This window comes from Salmo trutta, chromosome 17 (assembly GCF_901001165.1).
Source record: "Salmo trutta chromosome 17, fSalTru1.1, whole genome shotgun sequence".
In the NCBI taxonomy this organism is placed as follows: Eukaryota; Metazoa; Chordata; class Actinopteri; order Salmoniformes; family Salmonidae; genus Salmo; species Salmo trutta.
The window spans coordinates 24,493,142-24,510,452 of NC_042973.1; the positions used below are offsets into that span (position 1 = coordinate 24,493,142).

General features: G+C 44.6%; 1 protein-coding gene across 3 annotated transcripts in view; it reads right to left on the bottom strand.

Moving 5' to 3' along the window:
- LOC115151918 (cadherin-13) overlaps nucleotides 1-17,311 on the bottom strand; it is a 684,830-nt gene that overhangs the window by 442,542 nt on the left and 224,977 nt on the right. For all 3 annotated transcript variants that reach the window (XM_029696266.1, XM_029696265.1, XM_029696267.1), the window contains exon 3: nucleotides 14,245-14,456. In XM_029696266.1, the coding sequence (XP_029552126.1) occupies nucleotides 14,245-14,456 (212 nt within the window). The remainder of the gene's footprint in view (nucleotides 1-14,244; nucleotides 14,457-17,311) is intronic.

The window sequence follows — 17,311 nt, forward strand, 5'->3', positions numbered from 1 at the left end:
CACTGCTCACATCCCAGAGAAGAGGCTGGCGAAGTCACCAGAGCAAGCATTCAAAGTAGCATTCAAAGCGAAGATTCAGAAGTTGAAGCAGGCCAGCTACGCAGTCAAGCTAGCGCCAGGTGCTGAAGAGGACACTGCCATTAGCTGGTACATCCCACACCACAGCATAACGGTAAGATTTTTGTGGTATTCAACTGCTCGTTCCAGTACAATGGGGACCACATAAACAAGCTCCTGCTCCCAGGACCCATGCTGGGCCCCTCTTTACTTGCAGTGCTCCTTAGATTTAGAGATCACTCTCTTGCCATCAGCAGTGACATTCGTGGGATGTTCCACCAATGGTGAGGTTGGTCTGGAGAAGACAAGAGAGTCGATAGAGAAGTCCTTCTACATGGACAACTGTTTGCAAAGCCTGACTGACAAGGAAGATGCCAAGGCCCTTGTGGACAATCTTAGCAAGCTACTAGCCAAGGGAGGCTTCAACCTGCGACAATGGACACGCATTGTCCCGTCGGTGACCAGTAATCTCCCTTCTGAAGCCAGGTCGATCAGCGCCAAACTCTAGATTGCACAGGGGCAAGCGAACGTTCCCTGGGGTAAGCTTGCACTGTCAGTCCGACACCCTGTTGTACAAGTCCTGCCAGTCGTACAAGTCCAAACGTTACCATGCACACCATTTACAAGGTCCTGGATAGCAATATGACCTGCTGGGGTACATCACCCTATACCACCAAGGCCAAAATGCTGGTTCAGCGTCTATGGGAAAATAATTACGACTGGGACGACACCCAGTTGCCCAAGAACCTACTTCTCTCCTGGAAAGAGTCGGAGAGAGAACTTCCAGACCTGCACCAGATAGCCCTTCCAAGGTGCCACACAAGCCCAGAGATGGAATTCCCGGCTTCCCTTAGGGACATACACATGTTCTGTGACGCCTGTGTCCTGCAGAGACTATGCCCTTTAGGTTAGAGGCCTTTTAGTGGATGCTAATATCGGCCAGAGAGGGTGCCATAAATCTTTATCTTGTCAGTCTTAGTAATTGGTTTCTCTCTCTCCTACAAGAGGTTCATCTTTAGGTTAATGTTTATGCTGCTCTGTTTATAGCTGTATTTAAATAGTGTAATATTATGCTTATTCATTCATGTTTATATAGCATTATTTTTATTGTGTAATTATGACACTTTACTGATGTGTTGTGCATGTTTTTGCCTTGTAGAACTACAATTAATTTGGATTAACACAAGTAGTATTCCACCAAGTGTGGCATACAGCAGGTCATCCACCAGGGGGAGAATCATCGAGGCCTGGTGACAGACGGAGTCTACATCACGAGGCAATGGGTCCCTCTGCTTGATGTGCCAGGTCTCGACGGGCTTTCCTGCCAGGACTAATTGGGGCTGATTGTGCTTGGTGAGTAATCAAGGGGCTGATTGCTCACCAGCTGGATGAGTCCCATAAAGCTGCCAGAAGGGCAGCACACGGGAGAGGGGACTGGGGGAAGAGAGGTTACCCCTGTATGGTCGTGCTCAGTCCCAGGGATAATGGAGGGAGCTCAGTTTGGTTCCCCCAGGATACAGCAACACCCCGGAGCCCAGAAGACGGTATCCTGGAGGAGATTATTTTATTTTTGTTTGTTGTTTAAATAAACACCCTTGAAATTGAGCTAATCCAACTCTGTCCATGTCTGATCTGTGTAAATGTCTTGACCAAACCCCCTTGTCTGCCACACAAGATTCACTCCCAGTCAAGAATCAATATTCATGACCAAAAGTGTGTGTGTGCTTAATGTGTGTTGATGAAGAGGAAAAGGAAATACATATCCCGAAAGGAGAAGCGTCAGCATTGTTCTTACCGGACATCCTGTGGAGCGTCAGACCCAAATCACAGTCAGCATAAGTGTACTAGCGGGTGAGGGCATTCACAGCTGACTGCTCAAATGGGTGGAAAGTCCAGACCAGGTCTTCACCGTGCGCATCCCCTCAGAATATGCAGATTTGGCACTCGCCTTCTGTAAGAAGAGGGTGACTAAATTACCACTCCATCGACTGGGGGATTGTGCGGTAAATCTCCCGGTAGACGCAGCACTTCCCAGAAGTCACGTGTATCCTCTGTCACAGGAGGAGACGGCGGCTATGGAAACATATGTCTCCGAATCCCTGGGGCAGGGATACATTCGGCCCTCCACTTCACCTGCCTCAAGTTTTTTTTGTGAAGAAGAAGGATGCGCCCGTGTATTGACTATCAAGGGATCAATCAGATCACTGTGAGGTATAGCTACCCGCTGCCTCTCATCGCCAGTGTGATCGAGTCAATGCACGGGGCACACTTCTTCACAAAATTGGATCTCAGGAGTGCTTACAACCTGGTGCGTATCCGGGAGGGGGACGAGTGGAAGACGGCATTTAGTACCACCTCAGGGCACTATGAGTACCTCGTCATGCCGTACGGGTTGATGAATGCTCCATCAGTCATCCAGGCCTTTGTTGACGAGATTTTCCGGGACCTGCACGGGCAGGGTGTAGTGGTGTATATCGACGACATTCTGATACACTCCACTACACGCGCCGAGCATGTGTCCCTGGTGTGCAGGGTGCTTGGTCGACTGTTGGAGCATGACCTGTACGTCAAGGCTGAGAAATGTCTGTTCTTCCAACAGTCCGTCTCCTTCCTAGGGTACCGCATTTCCACATCAGGGGTGGAGATGGAGAGTGACCGCATTTCAGCCGTGCGTCATTGGCCGACTCCCACCACAGAAGTGCAGCGGTTTCTACGGTTTGCCAACTACTACCGGAGGTTTATCCGCGTTTTGGTCAGGTAACAGCTCCCATTACCTCACTGCTGAAGGGGGGACCGGTGCGACTGCAGTGGTCGGCTGAGGCAGACAGGGCTTTTGGTCACCTGAAGGCTCTGTTTACCTCGGCCCCCATGCTGGCTCATCCGGATGCCTCTTTGGCGTTCATAGTGGAGGTGGACGCATCCGAGGCTGGGATAGGAGCCGTGCTCTCTCAGCGCTCGGGCACGCCACCAAAGTACCCCTGTGCTTTCTTTCCGAAGACGCTCAGCCTGGCAGAGCGAAACTATGATGTGGGGGACCGGGAGCTGTTGGCTGTGGTCAAAGCTCTGAAGGCGAAGAGACATTGGCTTGAGGGGGCTAAACACCCTTTTCTCATCTGGACTGACCACCGCAATCTGGAGTACATCCGGGCGGCAAGGAGACTGAACCCTCGCCAGGCAAGGTGGGCTATGTTCTTTACCCGTTTTGTTTTCACTCTATCCTACAGACCAGGTTCCCAGAACGCTAAGGCAGACACACTGTCCCGGATGTATGACACAGATGAGGAGTCCATGGATCAAACTCCCATACTTCCGGCCTCTTGCCTTGTGGCACCGGTGGTGTGGGAGCTGGACGAGGACAGCGAGCGGGCGATACGCACAGAGCCCACTCCCCCCCAGTGTCCAGCTGGGCACCTGTATGTTACATTTGCGGTCCATGACCGTTTGATCTATTGGCCCCATACGTCACCCTCCTCTGGTCATCCTGGCATCGGTCGGACGGTGCGTTGCCTTAGTGGGAAGTACTGGTGGCCCACCTTGGCCAAGGACATGAGGGTTTATGTTTCCTCCTGCTTGGTGTGCGCCCAGTGCAAGGCTCCCAGGCACCTGCCCAGAGGAAAAATACAACCCCTACCCGTTCCACAACGGCCGTGGTTGCACCTGTCGGTGGACTTCCTGACGGATCTTACTTCCTCACAGGGCAACACCACGATCCTGGTCGTTGTGGATCGGTTTTCTAAATGCTGCCGTCTCCTCCCTTTGCCCGGTCTCCCTACGGCCCTACAGACTGGGGAGGCCCTGTTCACTCATGTCTTCCGGCACTACGGGGTGCCTGAGGACATAGTTTCTGATCGAGGTCACCAGTTCATCTCCAGGGTCTCACCTCAGGTTTTCACCCCGAGAGTAACGGGCAGGTGGAGAGAGTAAACCAGGATGTGGGTAGGTTTCTGCAGTCATATCGCCAGGACCGGCCGGGGGAGTGGGCGGAGTTCATCCCCTGGGCAGAGATGGCCCAAGACTCACTCCGCCACTCCTCCACTAACCTCTCACCTTCCCAGTGCATACTGGGGTATCAGCCGGTTCTGGCACCATGGCATCAGATCCAGATCGAAGCTCCTGCGGTGGACGAATGGTTCAAGTGCTCAGAGGAGACCTGGGACGCCGCCCATGTGCACCTACAATGGGCCGTGAGGCGGCAAAAAAAGGCCGCTGGCCGCCACCGCAGCGAAGCCCCGCCACCGCTCTTGACCCGAAACCTGCCCCTTTGCCTGCCCTGCCGGAAGCTGGGTCCACGGTTTGTGGGGCCATTTAAGATCCTGAGGAGACTGAACGAGGTATGCTACAGGTTACAGCTTCCCCCAGATTATCATATTAATCCCTCGTTCCATGTGTCTCTCCTCAGGCCGGTGGTGGCTGGTCCACTCCAGGAAGCTGAGGTGCAGGAGGTTCCTCCGCCCCCTCTGGCGTATGATGTTCGAGCTATCCTTGACTCGAGGCGTCGGGCGAGGGGCCTTCAGTACCTTGTGGATTGGGAGGGGTATGGTCTGGAGGAGAGATGCTGGGTGCCAGTGGAGGACGTCCTGGACCCTTCTTTGCTGCGGGATTTCCACAGTCTCCATCCGGATCGCCCTGCACCTCGTCCTCCGGGTCGTCCCCGGGGTCGGTGTCGGCGCGCGGTCAAGGGGGGGTACTGTCACGAGTTCCGCCGAAGTCGGTCCCTCTCCTTGTTCGTTAGGTGGTCAACGTCACCGGCCTTCTAGCCACCGCCGATCCAGTTTTCATTTTCCATTTGTTTTGTCTTTGTTTTACACACCTGATTTCAATCCTGCAATTACTGGTTCATTATTTAACCCTCTGTTCCCCTATGTTTTTTTGTGAGTGATTGTTTGTTGTATTTTCAGTCTGTCATGGTGTGCGTGTCTTTGTTACTTTGTATATTTGACATTTTGAGGAACAGTACTTTGATTACTCATATCTGCAGTCCTGCGTCTGACTCTCTACACCAGCTACACCTAGGACCCATCACCGATTGAAACGCTATTAGCGCGCACCCCGCTAACTAGATAGCCATTTCACATCGGTTACATAATTTTGAGGACACAGTCGTGTGTCTGTGTCAAGACTACAACACTGCTACCGAGAATCTAACAGGCCCTGCTCTCATTACAACACTAATCCACAGAGAGGAATAACAGGGTCAGGGCAGGAGAGGAAAATGTCAGTGTTGGCTGACTGGCTGAAAAGCAGCCGCCTCGCTCTCTACATTTTATATATTCTCTCTTTCTCTCTCTCTCGTGACAGCCCTGTGCCCACTCGGTACAGGTCCTCCTGATCCCCTGCTGCCCTGGCATGTGGTGCCTATGCCTACGCTGCTTCAAGAAACAACAGCCGGCACCAAGGCGACAGTCCTGCTAAAAACCGAAAGAAACGGTGACAAGCCATTGTCCAAGGAATAACATGACAATATAAAAAACATCTCTGGGGTTGAGATTAAATTTACATTAGAAACTGAAGTCTCTCCTTTGTCCTACCTCTTTTATGGCACATCACACAGATACATTGGCAGTATTTTACACAATGTTGTGCTGTGCTGCAAGCTGGCAGTGCTCACCCCTGTCAGAATGACAGAGCGGGACAAGGTAAGGAGATTGGGGGATGGAGGCATTTGTTTACAACGCTGTATGTTGACACTGAGACTAAGAGGGCACACTGACTGCTATACAGGCAACTCAATCCAAGTCACTTTCCTTTCCTTTTCCAGACAACCTTCAGAGGTTGGATGAAACATGAAAGCCATCAAAACCCAACCCGACCAGAACAAGGTACATAAAATACATACTGTTACTGTAATGGACAGTGTTTTCCAGGCACCGAGTGATTCTCAAATGTCAAGAGAACATCCCTGAAGCAGTTAACCAGACTGACACATAATTGCTCCAGATTAAATTGACTATTATGGGTTTAAAGAGCAAGTTTAGTGGTGGGTTGTCCTCTGTGATTGGTTTCAAAGATAACCCCTGGCCTTTGGGTGGCCCTGTAAAACCTCACTTAAGTTAGTTGTTTTTGTACGACCGCATCAATCCCATGATGCACTACTCTTGGCTCCTTGATTGCTATGATACAGTAAAATACCTTTATTTTTAGCATCTCAATGGAAAACAGCCGAGAGTGATGACAGGTATTACACTGAAGATGGAACATACTGTCAATATCCCTTTTCTGGGCTGAGAGATGGTGAGAGCAGTGGAGGGACAGGGATTTTATACCCATCAATGCTCTGCATACGGGCTATGACCTTGGGGATATTGATGAACACACTCAGTTTGATACACATACACATGTAGGATCTTAATGTGATCAAACTTTTAGTGGAAATGCAAACTTGCAGTGTATTCAAGGTTTAAAAAGGCTTCTAAAATGTATAATTTCCACTTTAAAATGCCAGACTTAATTTGCCCTAACGTAAAATGTATCAACCCCTACAAAAAATATCCATGATTTCTAATCCACATAATAATTGGCATTTCCTGTTGCTGCAGGATTATTTTACTGCTGTAGCAAACTGTCTCAAATTAAGATCCTACATCTGTACCAAGATACACTATTAAGGACAGAGAAACGTGAAGCTCGCACTGAATGCTGGGAGTCTAAACATAACGTGTCCCTTCCTCTCCTTCCTGTGCAAGTGATGAATAAGCCTAGTGCTGTGCTCAGCTCTGTGACACTGGCTCTGTGACACCTCCCGAGAAGTTAGTCATGAATCTTTAATGTTTATAAATTACTGCCACACCATCACCCCTGACTTTGCTCTCTCTCTCTCAGTGTCTGAATTCTCACTACGGAATCTTAGTGAGGACCAAGATGTGTCAAAATTTAGGGCAGTGGAAAGACCAGGATCGATGTGTGTGTAAGTGTATGTACAGTGCATTCGGAAAGTATCCAGACCCCTTGACTTTTCCACATTTTGTTACGTTACAGCCTTATTTAAAAATTACTAAATAGTTTTTGTTCCTCATCAATCTACACACAGCCCATAATGACAAAGCAAAACAGGTTTTTACAAATTTTAGCAAATTTATAAAAAATAAATAACAAAAATATCACATTTACATACAATTGAAGTCGGAAGTTTACATACACCTTAGCCAAATACATTTCAACTCATTTTTCACAATTCCTGACATTTAATCCTAGTAAAAATTCCCTGCCTTAGGTCAGTTAGGATCACTACTTTATTTTAAGAATGTGAAATGTCAGAATAATAGCAGAGAGAATGATTTATTTCAGCTTTTATTTCTTTCATCACATTCCCAGTGGTTCAGAAGTTTACATACACTCAATTAGTATTTGGTAGTATTGCCTTTAAAGTGTTTAACTTGGGTCAAACGTTTCGGGTAGCCTTCCACAAGCTTCCCACAATAAGTTGGGTGAATTTTGGCCCATTCCTCCTGACAGAGCTGGTGTAACTGAGTCAGGTTTGTAGGCCTCCTTGCTCGCACACGCTTTTTCAGTTTTGCCCACACATTTTATATGGGATTGAGGTCAGGGCTTTTTGATGCCCACTCCAATACCTTGACTTTGTTGTTCTTAAGCCATTTTGCCACAACTTTGGAAGTATGCTTGGGGTCATTGTCCATTTAGAAGACCCATTTGCGACAAAGCTTTAACTTCCTGAATGATATCTTGAGATATTGCTTCAATATATCCACATAATTTCCCCTCCTCATGATGCCATCTATTTAGGGAAGTGCACCAGTCCCTCCTGCAGAAAAGCACCCCCACAACATGACGCTGCCACCCCATGCTTCACGGTTGGGATGGTTTTCTTCGGCTAGCAAGGCTCCCCCTTTTTCCTCCAAACATAACGATGGTCATTATGGCCAAACAGTTCTATTTTTGTTTCATCAGACCAGAGGACATAAAACTGTGATAGAACACATGTAAAGACTTCAACATAGGAATGACCAATATCAATATTCAGACTATGGTGTTACTGCATCCTTGTATATATATAGATCCTTGTATATATATATGGATAAAACACAGTATCTGTTAACACCCCGGCCATCCTACAATCTAAGCTAGATGCCCTCAATCTCATAGAAATTATCAAGGAACCTACCAGGTACAACCCCAAATCCGTAAACATGGGCAACTTCATAGATATCATCCTGACCAACATGCCCTCTAATTACACCTCTGCTGTTTTCAACCAAGATCTCAGCGACATTGCCTGCGTCCGTTATGGGTCCGCTGTCAAACGACCACCCCTCATCACTGTCAAACGCTTCCTAAAACTCTTCTGCGAGCAGGCCTTTCTAATCGACCTGGCCCAGGTATCCTGGAAGGGCATTGACCTCATCCCGTCAGTAGAGGATACCTGGTTGTTCTTCAAAAGTGCCTTCCTCACCAACGTAAATGAGCATGCCCCTTTACAATTTTTTTTAACTAAGCACAGATATAGCCCTTAGTTCACTCCAGACTTGACTGCCCTTGACCAGCACAAAAACATCCTATGGCGCACTGCACTAGCTTCGAATAGTCCCCGCGATATGCAACTTTTCAGGGACGTCAGGAACCAACATACACAGTCAGTTAGAAAAGCAAAGTCTAGATTTTTCAAACAGAAATTTGCATCCTGCAGCACTAATTCCAAAAACACTGTAAAGTCCATGGAGAATAAGAGCACCTCCTCTCAGCTGCCCACTGCACTGAGGCTAGGAAACACTGTCCCCACCAATAAATCCACGATAATCTTGAATTTCAATAAGAATTTCTCTGCGGCTTGCCATGCTTTCCACCTGGCTACCCCAACCCCGGCCATCAACTCTGCACCCCCTGCAGCAGCTAGCCCAAGCCCCCCCCCCGCTTCTCCTTCACTCAAATCCAGATAGCTGATGTCCTGAAAGAGCTGCAGAATCTGGATCCTTACAAATCAGCTGGGATGGAAAATCTGGACCCTGTCTTCCTAAAATTATCCGCCGCCATTGTCGCAACCCCTATTACCAGTCTGTTCAACCTCTCTTTCGTATCATCTGAGATTCCTAAAGTTTAGAAAGCGGCTGCGGTCATCCCCCTCTTCAAAGGGGGAGACACTCTAAACCCAAACTGTTACAGACCTATATCCATCCTGCCCTTCCTTTCTAAAGTCTTCAAAAACCAAGTGAACAAATAGATCACTGACAATCTCGAATTCCACCGTACCTTCTCCGCTATGCAATCCAGTATCCGAGCTGGTCACGGGTGCTCCTCAGCCTAAAGGATATCATAACCACCAAAACAGTACTGTGCAGCCGTCTTCATCGACCTGGCCAAGGCTTTCGATTCTGTCAATCACCGTATTCTAGACTGTAAACTCTCTTTCAGACTCATATTAAGCATCTCCAATACAAAATTAAATCTAGAATCAGCTTCCTATTTCGCAACAAATCATGCTGCCAAACATACCCTCGTAAAACTGACTATCCCGCCGATCCGTGACTTTGGCGATGTAATTTACAAAATAGCTTCCAACACTCTAGTCAGCAAATTGGACGCAGTCTATCACAGTGCTATCCATTTTGTCACCAAAGCCCCATATTCTACCCACCATTGCGACCTGTCTGCTCTCGTTGGCTGGTCCTCGCTACATATTCATCGCCAAACCCACTGGCTCCAGGTTATCTATAAGTCTTTGCCTGGTAAAGCGTTGCATTATCTCAGCTCACTGGTCACCATAGCAACACTCGTAACACGCGCTCCATCAGGTATATTTCACTGGTCATCCCCAAAGCCAACACCTCCTTTGGCCGCCTTTCCTTCCAGTTCTCTACTTCCTGTGACTGGAACAAATTACAAAAATCATTGAAGCTGGAGACTTATATCCCCCTCACTAACTTCAAGCATCGGCTGTCAGAGCAGCTTACCGATCTGTAAATAGCCCATCCAACCAACTACCTACCTCATCCCCATATTTGTTTTCCTGCTCTTTTGCACACCAGTATTTCTACTTGCACATCCTCATCTGCACATCTATCACTCCAGTGTTAATTGCTAAATTGTAATTACTTCGCCACTATGGCCTATTTATTGCCTTACCTCCTTACTTCGTTTGCACAAACTGTAGATAGTTTTTCTATTGTGTTATTGTCTGTACGTTTATTTATCCAATGTGTAACTCTGTGTTGTTATTTTTGTCGCACTGCTTTGCTTTATCTTGGCCAGGTCGCAGTTAAAAATGAGAACTTGTTCTCAAGTGGGTACCTGGTTAAATAAAGGTGAAATAAAATTAAAATAAAATAAATGATTCTCTGAAGAGCTTCCTTGTAATAGCATTCATTTATCAGCAGCCTCCCTCCCGCTGTAGCCCACATTAACGTCTGTTCCCCCCCACTGAGGAATTAAAAACATTCTCCACTCAGACAACACTTATCAATTATCAAATGCCAATAAATCTGAACTATACCATTGATATATCAATATACACACCCAGGGACATTTCCACTGGGCATTAGTGAAGAATTGGAGGGGTTGGAGTAATGACAGCTTGGCACCAGAGACATGGAAACAGGGTTTTAAGGGAAAATAAGTTTTGTACTGTTATTTGCTGTGGTTGAGATTGATTGTGTTTACAGGATGGCACATTAAAATGTGGAACCCAACTCTATTTTTCAATTTAATTATGTTTCCTCTCATTCTAAAATAGCTATGTTCCTAACATCAAATCAATTGCTATGACGTCAGCCTCGTCCGATTGGTGTAGTGGAGTTTGTTCGCCCAAAACAAACTCCAAACACAACCCCTACTAAACTATTTTTCCAGACTTTGGGGCTTTTGGCGGGGACAGTCAGCCCTGTTTGGTGGATCAATTGGGGAATAATTATGATGACTGAATCTTGAAGTCTGCATCATGGAGAAATCCAATGTATGATGGGGGGGATGAGATTGATGGTTCTGTTACTTTGTTCTGTGGATAGCTGCTTCTCAAAGCAGAGAGCCCCTTGTCCATTAATTGATTGTGAAATAATGAGAACTCTTAACCACATGACATTAAAGGACTCATCCACCCAGCTAACAACAAACGTTCCCACAAATTTAGAGAACATTCCGTTAAGAGTCTCATTAGGTCATTACCTAACGTTTTCATAGGAATGTTCCAGTGATGTTCAAGGACTGTTTCCAAGAGACCATTCCCTTAATGTCAAATAGAACTTACCCAGAACCTGGTTACCATGTTCTCCGAAAATTTCATTAACATCTCATGAAACATACACAGAACATGGCTTCCATGTTCTCAGAACATACTGTATGATATGAAAATTCTAGACACGTTTAATGGGAACGTAGCAAGAACATGCATGTGTATCAGTTGTCAAGACGTAACCTGATGTTCAAGCCAATCATGGCCCTGATTGGTGAACTACTGATCCATTCACAGCTCTTTGACTGTTGGCAAGGTTAAGGACAAACACAGTACTTTTAACATACTGTTTTTAACAACTGGACAGTGTTTTCAACCTACATATTTGACACACTTTGACATACATGATTTCATTGTGCATGCTCATTTACAGTGCCTTCAGAAAGTATTCATACCCCTTGACTTATTCAACATTTTGTTGTGTTACAGCCTGAAATCAAAATGTATTATTAAAAAAAATGCATCACCCATCTACACACAATACTTATTATGTGATTTGTTTATACTCCTGAACCTATTTAGGCTATCCATAACAAAAGGGATTGAATACTTATTGACTCATTTAAAACAAAATGTATAAATTGTAGAACATTTTGACATTATGGGGTATTGTGTGTGGATCAGCGACACAACATCTCAATTTAAATTCAAGCTGTAAAACAACAAATGTGGAAAAAGTAGAGGTATGAATCGTTTCTGAAGGCACTGTATACAGTATAAAGGGATCCCAGCTTGCAAAATAGATCTACATCTCAATGGGACTCCATGCTAAAATAAAGGTGAAATAAATGTTTTAATAAAATAGTTTTTCTTGAGTGTACTTTTAACAGAGCTGAGATTTACTTCAAAGTGCATTCACCCTACTGCTTAAACCTATCCAGTTGTTTCAGATCAATCTGATTATTGTGCCAGTATAGTTAGGCCCTGTCGAGAAGAAAACCCTGACCCCTTCTCCTTAGATCTGAAACAACTGCATAGGTGTAAGCAATAGGGGGTATGCACTTTGAAGTAAGTCTCAGCTCTGATAAAAGTACTGTGCATTCAAGAAAAACGATTGTATTGATCATACTGATTCAGGAATATCATTAATACAGGGCAATATGCCCCACCAACATGATACAACTATACAGAAATGCCTTAAATTGCTGAAATAAGTTGATCAAATCAATGATGAGAGTATAGTCAGATTAACTGATAGACATGGACATGGTGGCGTAGCAGGAAGATCTGAGTACTCTGAATCAAGATCCCAGGTGAGGACATGTTGAATAATAAATACTGTATAAATTAATTAGTAATCATGTATGTCCAACTGTGCAGTCTCTTCCGGGGGGGGGGGGATTTCTGTGGGATCATCAGGCAACATCCATGAAACGTGTCTAGAAAATTAGTATCTAATATTCTGAGAACATGGCAACGATGTTCTGTGTATGTTTAGTGTAACGTCGATGGAATATTCTCCTAACCTTCAGAAAACTGGACACATGAATGTTCTTGCAGCATCCCATGAAACATGTCTAGAACATGCTAAGTAGGTTCTCGGGAGGTTTTTGCTAACATACATAGAATATTGCCCTAAAAAATAGAAAACTGGATACTCAAACATCAAGGGAACATTACATGTAGCATCACAAACATGTTTTCTCTCCCTAGAAATGTTAGCTGGGCAGTCACATCTGCCTGTTTTTCCCCCTTTTCTCCGCCTGTCTTTCTGCCACTTTTGTGTTCAATCCTTTTCTCTTTCTCTTTCTCTTCTTCAAATATAACCTTATTATGTCTAATATTCGCCTCTGTCTCTCTATTCTTACTTTCCCTCTTTGCCTAAGTCATGAGGTTCATGTGTTCTATGCAATTAAGACTAATATCTCCCATTGGGTAGAGCAGCAGAGAGAGATATCAAAGAGCCAGAACAAAGGGAGGGGACAATGGATGATCTGGGATCGGAGCTGGTCTGACACTGCTGCAACAGAAGAAATCTGAAGAAAAGTTCAAAAGGTCAAATTGGGCCATTGTCATCCAACTGGCCATTGCCATCCAACCATCCAACCCAAAACAATTATGTAACACTTATTCTTGTCAATATGTGTAATGTCTCGTTAATTTATGGCAAGGAAATTATATATAGCGGAGCTTCTTTTAACTTGCATCAGAAGACTAAAAACAATTAAAAAAAACAGAGCGCCTTCACATTCGCCCACAAGGACAATATGGTGACATTACTCATGAGGAAATCTTCTCTACCTACTCACACACAGAATGGAGATTACTAATTCACTTATGTCCTCCCAGGCCTGCCAAAGATATACTAGTGGACTGGCTAACTAAATAAATGATGGGAAAGGCAAAAACAAATGAAGGCAGTGTGATGCATGGAGATGAAGAGAGAGAGCTGCTCATTAGGCCGCGAGTCGGAGAAATGACACCAGCGGGACACCTGGGCAGGGTGCAGGAAAGAACAACGATTGGAGGAGAGATAACAGAATATCTAAGATGGCCCTGGAAAATGTTTTAATCAAGTTGGCAGCACTAGTGCTGGCCTGGAGGGTGGGGACTGGAACAGGCTAGAAGGTAAGAGGAGGGGGTAATGAATGGAGTGGGCCTATATGAATACTGTGAAGTTGATTCATTTGGTTTTATAGATTTTTGGACAAAAATCAAGTACCTGTATTTGTTACTTTGAACAAAGATGTGATATGTAAAAAGCAGTAGGCACAGTGGGCCTTTCTATAAACAGTACTTGCATGATAAAAATAAGATGCAGGTAATATCACAGTCATTTCATCAACTACCAGCTCTCCAAACCCAAATTAAGTCCACTCATCCCAGCGGGAGGAAGTCAATCTAAATACATGCATATTGTAGATGAATACAATGAAAAGACACAAGGTTGTAATTTAAAAAACGATGACCTCTGACCCTCAACAACATGTTGTTGGTACTAAATGCTGAATAGTGACAATTATCAGCATCTCTCATGGTAAGAGATATCCATTGGACAGCTAGTGACTCACCCTGAGTGTTTGGGGAGACCGGGGTAGAGCTCCTACAATGTCCACCTGTGCCATGTCCTCAGCATGCTCATTGACACCATGGATGAACATGACGGTGCCGCTGTCCATCACATCCCGTCTGGCCACCAGGTTCATCTCCTCATCAACTTGGAAGTCTGGGTGGGACACCTCGAACGCCATGCCCTCGTTCCCCACACAGTCATCAAATAACACTGGGGGGAGAGAGAGAAAGCTGTTACCCACACTGTTTAGACAGCTTTGCTAGATGGTTGTCCCTTCAAATATCTTTATTGAGTTCCTGTGCATCACAGGGACTCTCTCTAATCTACATGTGCTGTCTCTGATAAGTAGCAGTCTCTTCCAGGGTTCAGTGATCCCTATGCGTGAACAACGTCACATGAATGACACCTGCCATGGTAGCTATTCAAATTAGCTAACCTTTGGCTCCCTCTCTGTCAATTACAAATACACACATGGAAAGATACATATGCACATATATACACACATCCACATCTGCTAATGCTGTACCTACTACTCCTTATACATAAGTATGTGATACTGTGCTGAGTGTGAATGTTTGCTTTCAGTTCGTTTTTTTTATCGCTTTGGTGCAAGTTTCATAAGTATGTGGTAAATGTTCACAATGCTTAGTACAAAACTCAAAACAGATAATCAAAAAGGAAGTTGTTTCAAAACTCTAAGCACATTTTCAATTGACTTGAAGTACAACACACAAAATCATACAGTCATCATTCAGTCTTTCATTCAGTCTTTCATCTAGAAATACATGGTTCACATTGCAATACATGTTCATATATTACTTTTGATATGATTGTGTTCACTCGTTAAAGGCCCGGTGCAGTCAAAAACATGATTTTTCTGTGTTTTATATATATTTCCACACAATGTGGTTGGAATAATACTGTGAAAATTATGCTAATGACATTTTAGTATAAAAGATGTTTGAAAAGACCACCTGAACATGTCTACCTGTTTTGGTGGTGCCTGGTGACATCAGTTAATAAACCAATAAGAAAGAGTGTTCAAAACCTCTCTGCCAATAACAGCTAATTTTTGGTTTTCCCCTCCCCACTAAGACCACTCCCAGACTGCCCTAGCAACATTTTTGTATATTTAATCGCTATTTGTGATTTTATGATGCATGTGCTGGTTGAATAATATTTTGATGTGGGGGCGCCGTCCTCAAACAATCGCATGGCATGCTTTCACTTTAAAGCCTATTGTAAATCGGACAATGCAGTTAAATGAACAAGACTTTAAGCTTTTATCCAATATAAGACACTTATATGTACCTAAATGTTTAATATCCATCAGTTTTATGATTGTTTATTTGAATTGCGCGCCCTCCAATTTCACCGGAAGTTGAAGACAGGTGTCCCGCTGGTGGGACGCCTAGCCCTAATTTTAAACTAATAGCAAAAAATACAAGATACACATTTCAAAACTGTTCTTTTTGAAGTGCTGATTAGAAAGAATAGTAGATGATAAATATAATTTTCCATACAGTATTCGAATAAAACGTGATATGCACAATTTTTGATTATTATTTATATCCAATGGCAGGATGTGAGCATGTTGTGAAATATGTCAGTCTTACAGTTTCATTATCCTTATACAGCACATACGTAGGACAAGTCATCATAATTGGGGTATTGTAAAGCAGTTGGCTACTGTAAAAACGTAGCACGCTGTTGTATGCCATTTCTGCCCAACCCAGCATTGTACGAGATCATCTTTTCTACATGACTTGTCAACTGATACAGTATCGCCTGTCTTTTTGCTGAAATTCATCAGCTTTCGTAATATACAACACAGGTATTTCAGTAGTGCATTGTAAACTACACCATAATTCCAAATGGTAGCATATAGTAAGTGACTCTTTCCACTTAGTCCTATTGAAACACACTGGCTGATGGAGAATAATGATTTAGTATTTACAGCCACATAGGATTTGGTTTTATTGATGTCAAATTGATACATTTATGAGGTAAAATATAGAAATTGACAGCTTTCAGTATTTATCAAAATATATACACTGAGTGTACAAAACATTAAGAACACCTTCCTAATATTGCGTTGCACCCTTTGCCCTCAGAAAAGCCTAAATTCATCGGGGCATGGACTCTACAAGGTGTCAAAAGCGTTCCACAGAGATGCTGGCCCATGTTGACTCCAATGTTTCCCACAGTTGTGTTAAGTTGGCTGGATTTGTTTTGGGCGGTGGACCATTCTTGATACACACGGAAAACTGATGATCATGAAAAACCCAGCAGCGTTGCAGATCTTGATATAAACCGGTGCACCTGGCACCTACTACCATACCCCGTTCAAAGGCACTTAAATCTTTTGTCTTGCCCATTCACCCTCTGAATTGCACACATAAACAATCCATGCCTCAATGGTCTCCTCCCCTTCATCTACACTGACTACAAAGGGAAAACCAGCTGCGAGCTGACCAGTGACGCGAGCCTACCAGACGAGTCAAGTGCTTTTTATGCTCGCTTCAAGGCAAGCAACACTGAAGCATGCATGAGAGCACCAGCTGTTCCAGACGACTGTGTGATCACGCTCTTCGTAACCAATGTGAGCATGAACTTTAAACAGGTCAACATTCACAAGGCCATAGAGCCAGAAGGATTACCAGGACGTGTACTCAGAGCATGTGCGTACCAACTGGCAAGTGTCTTCACTGACATTTTCAACCTCTCCCTGACCGAGTCTGTACTACCAACATGTTTCAAGCAGACCATCATAGTCCCTGTGCCCCAGAAAGCGAAGTTAACCTGCCTGAATGACTACCACCCCTATAGCACTCACATCAGTAGCCATGACGTGCTTTGAAATGCTGGTCATGGCTCACATCAACACCATCATCCCAGAAACCCTAGACCCACTCCAATTTACATACCACCCCAACAGATCTACAGATGCCATCTCAATCGCACTCCACACTGCCCTTTCCTACCTGAAAAAAAGGAACACCTATGTGAGAATGCTGTTATTTGACTACAGCTCAGCGTATAACACCATAGTGCCCACAAAGCTC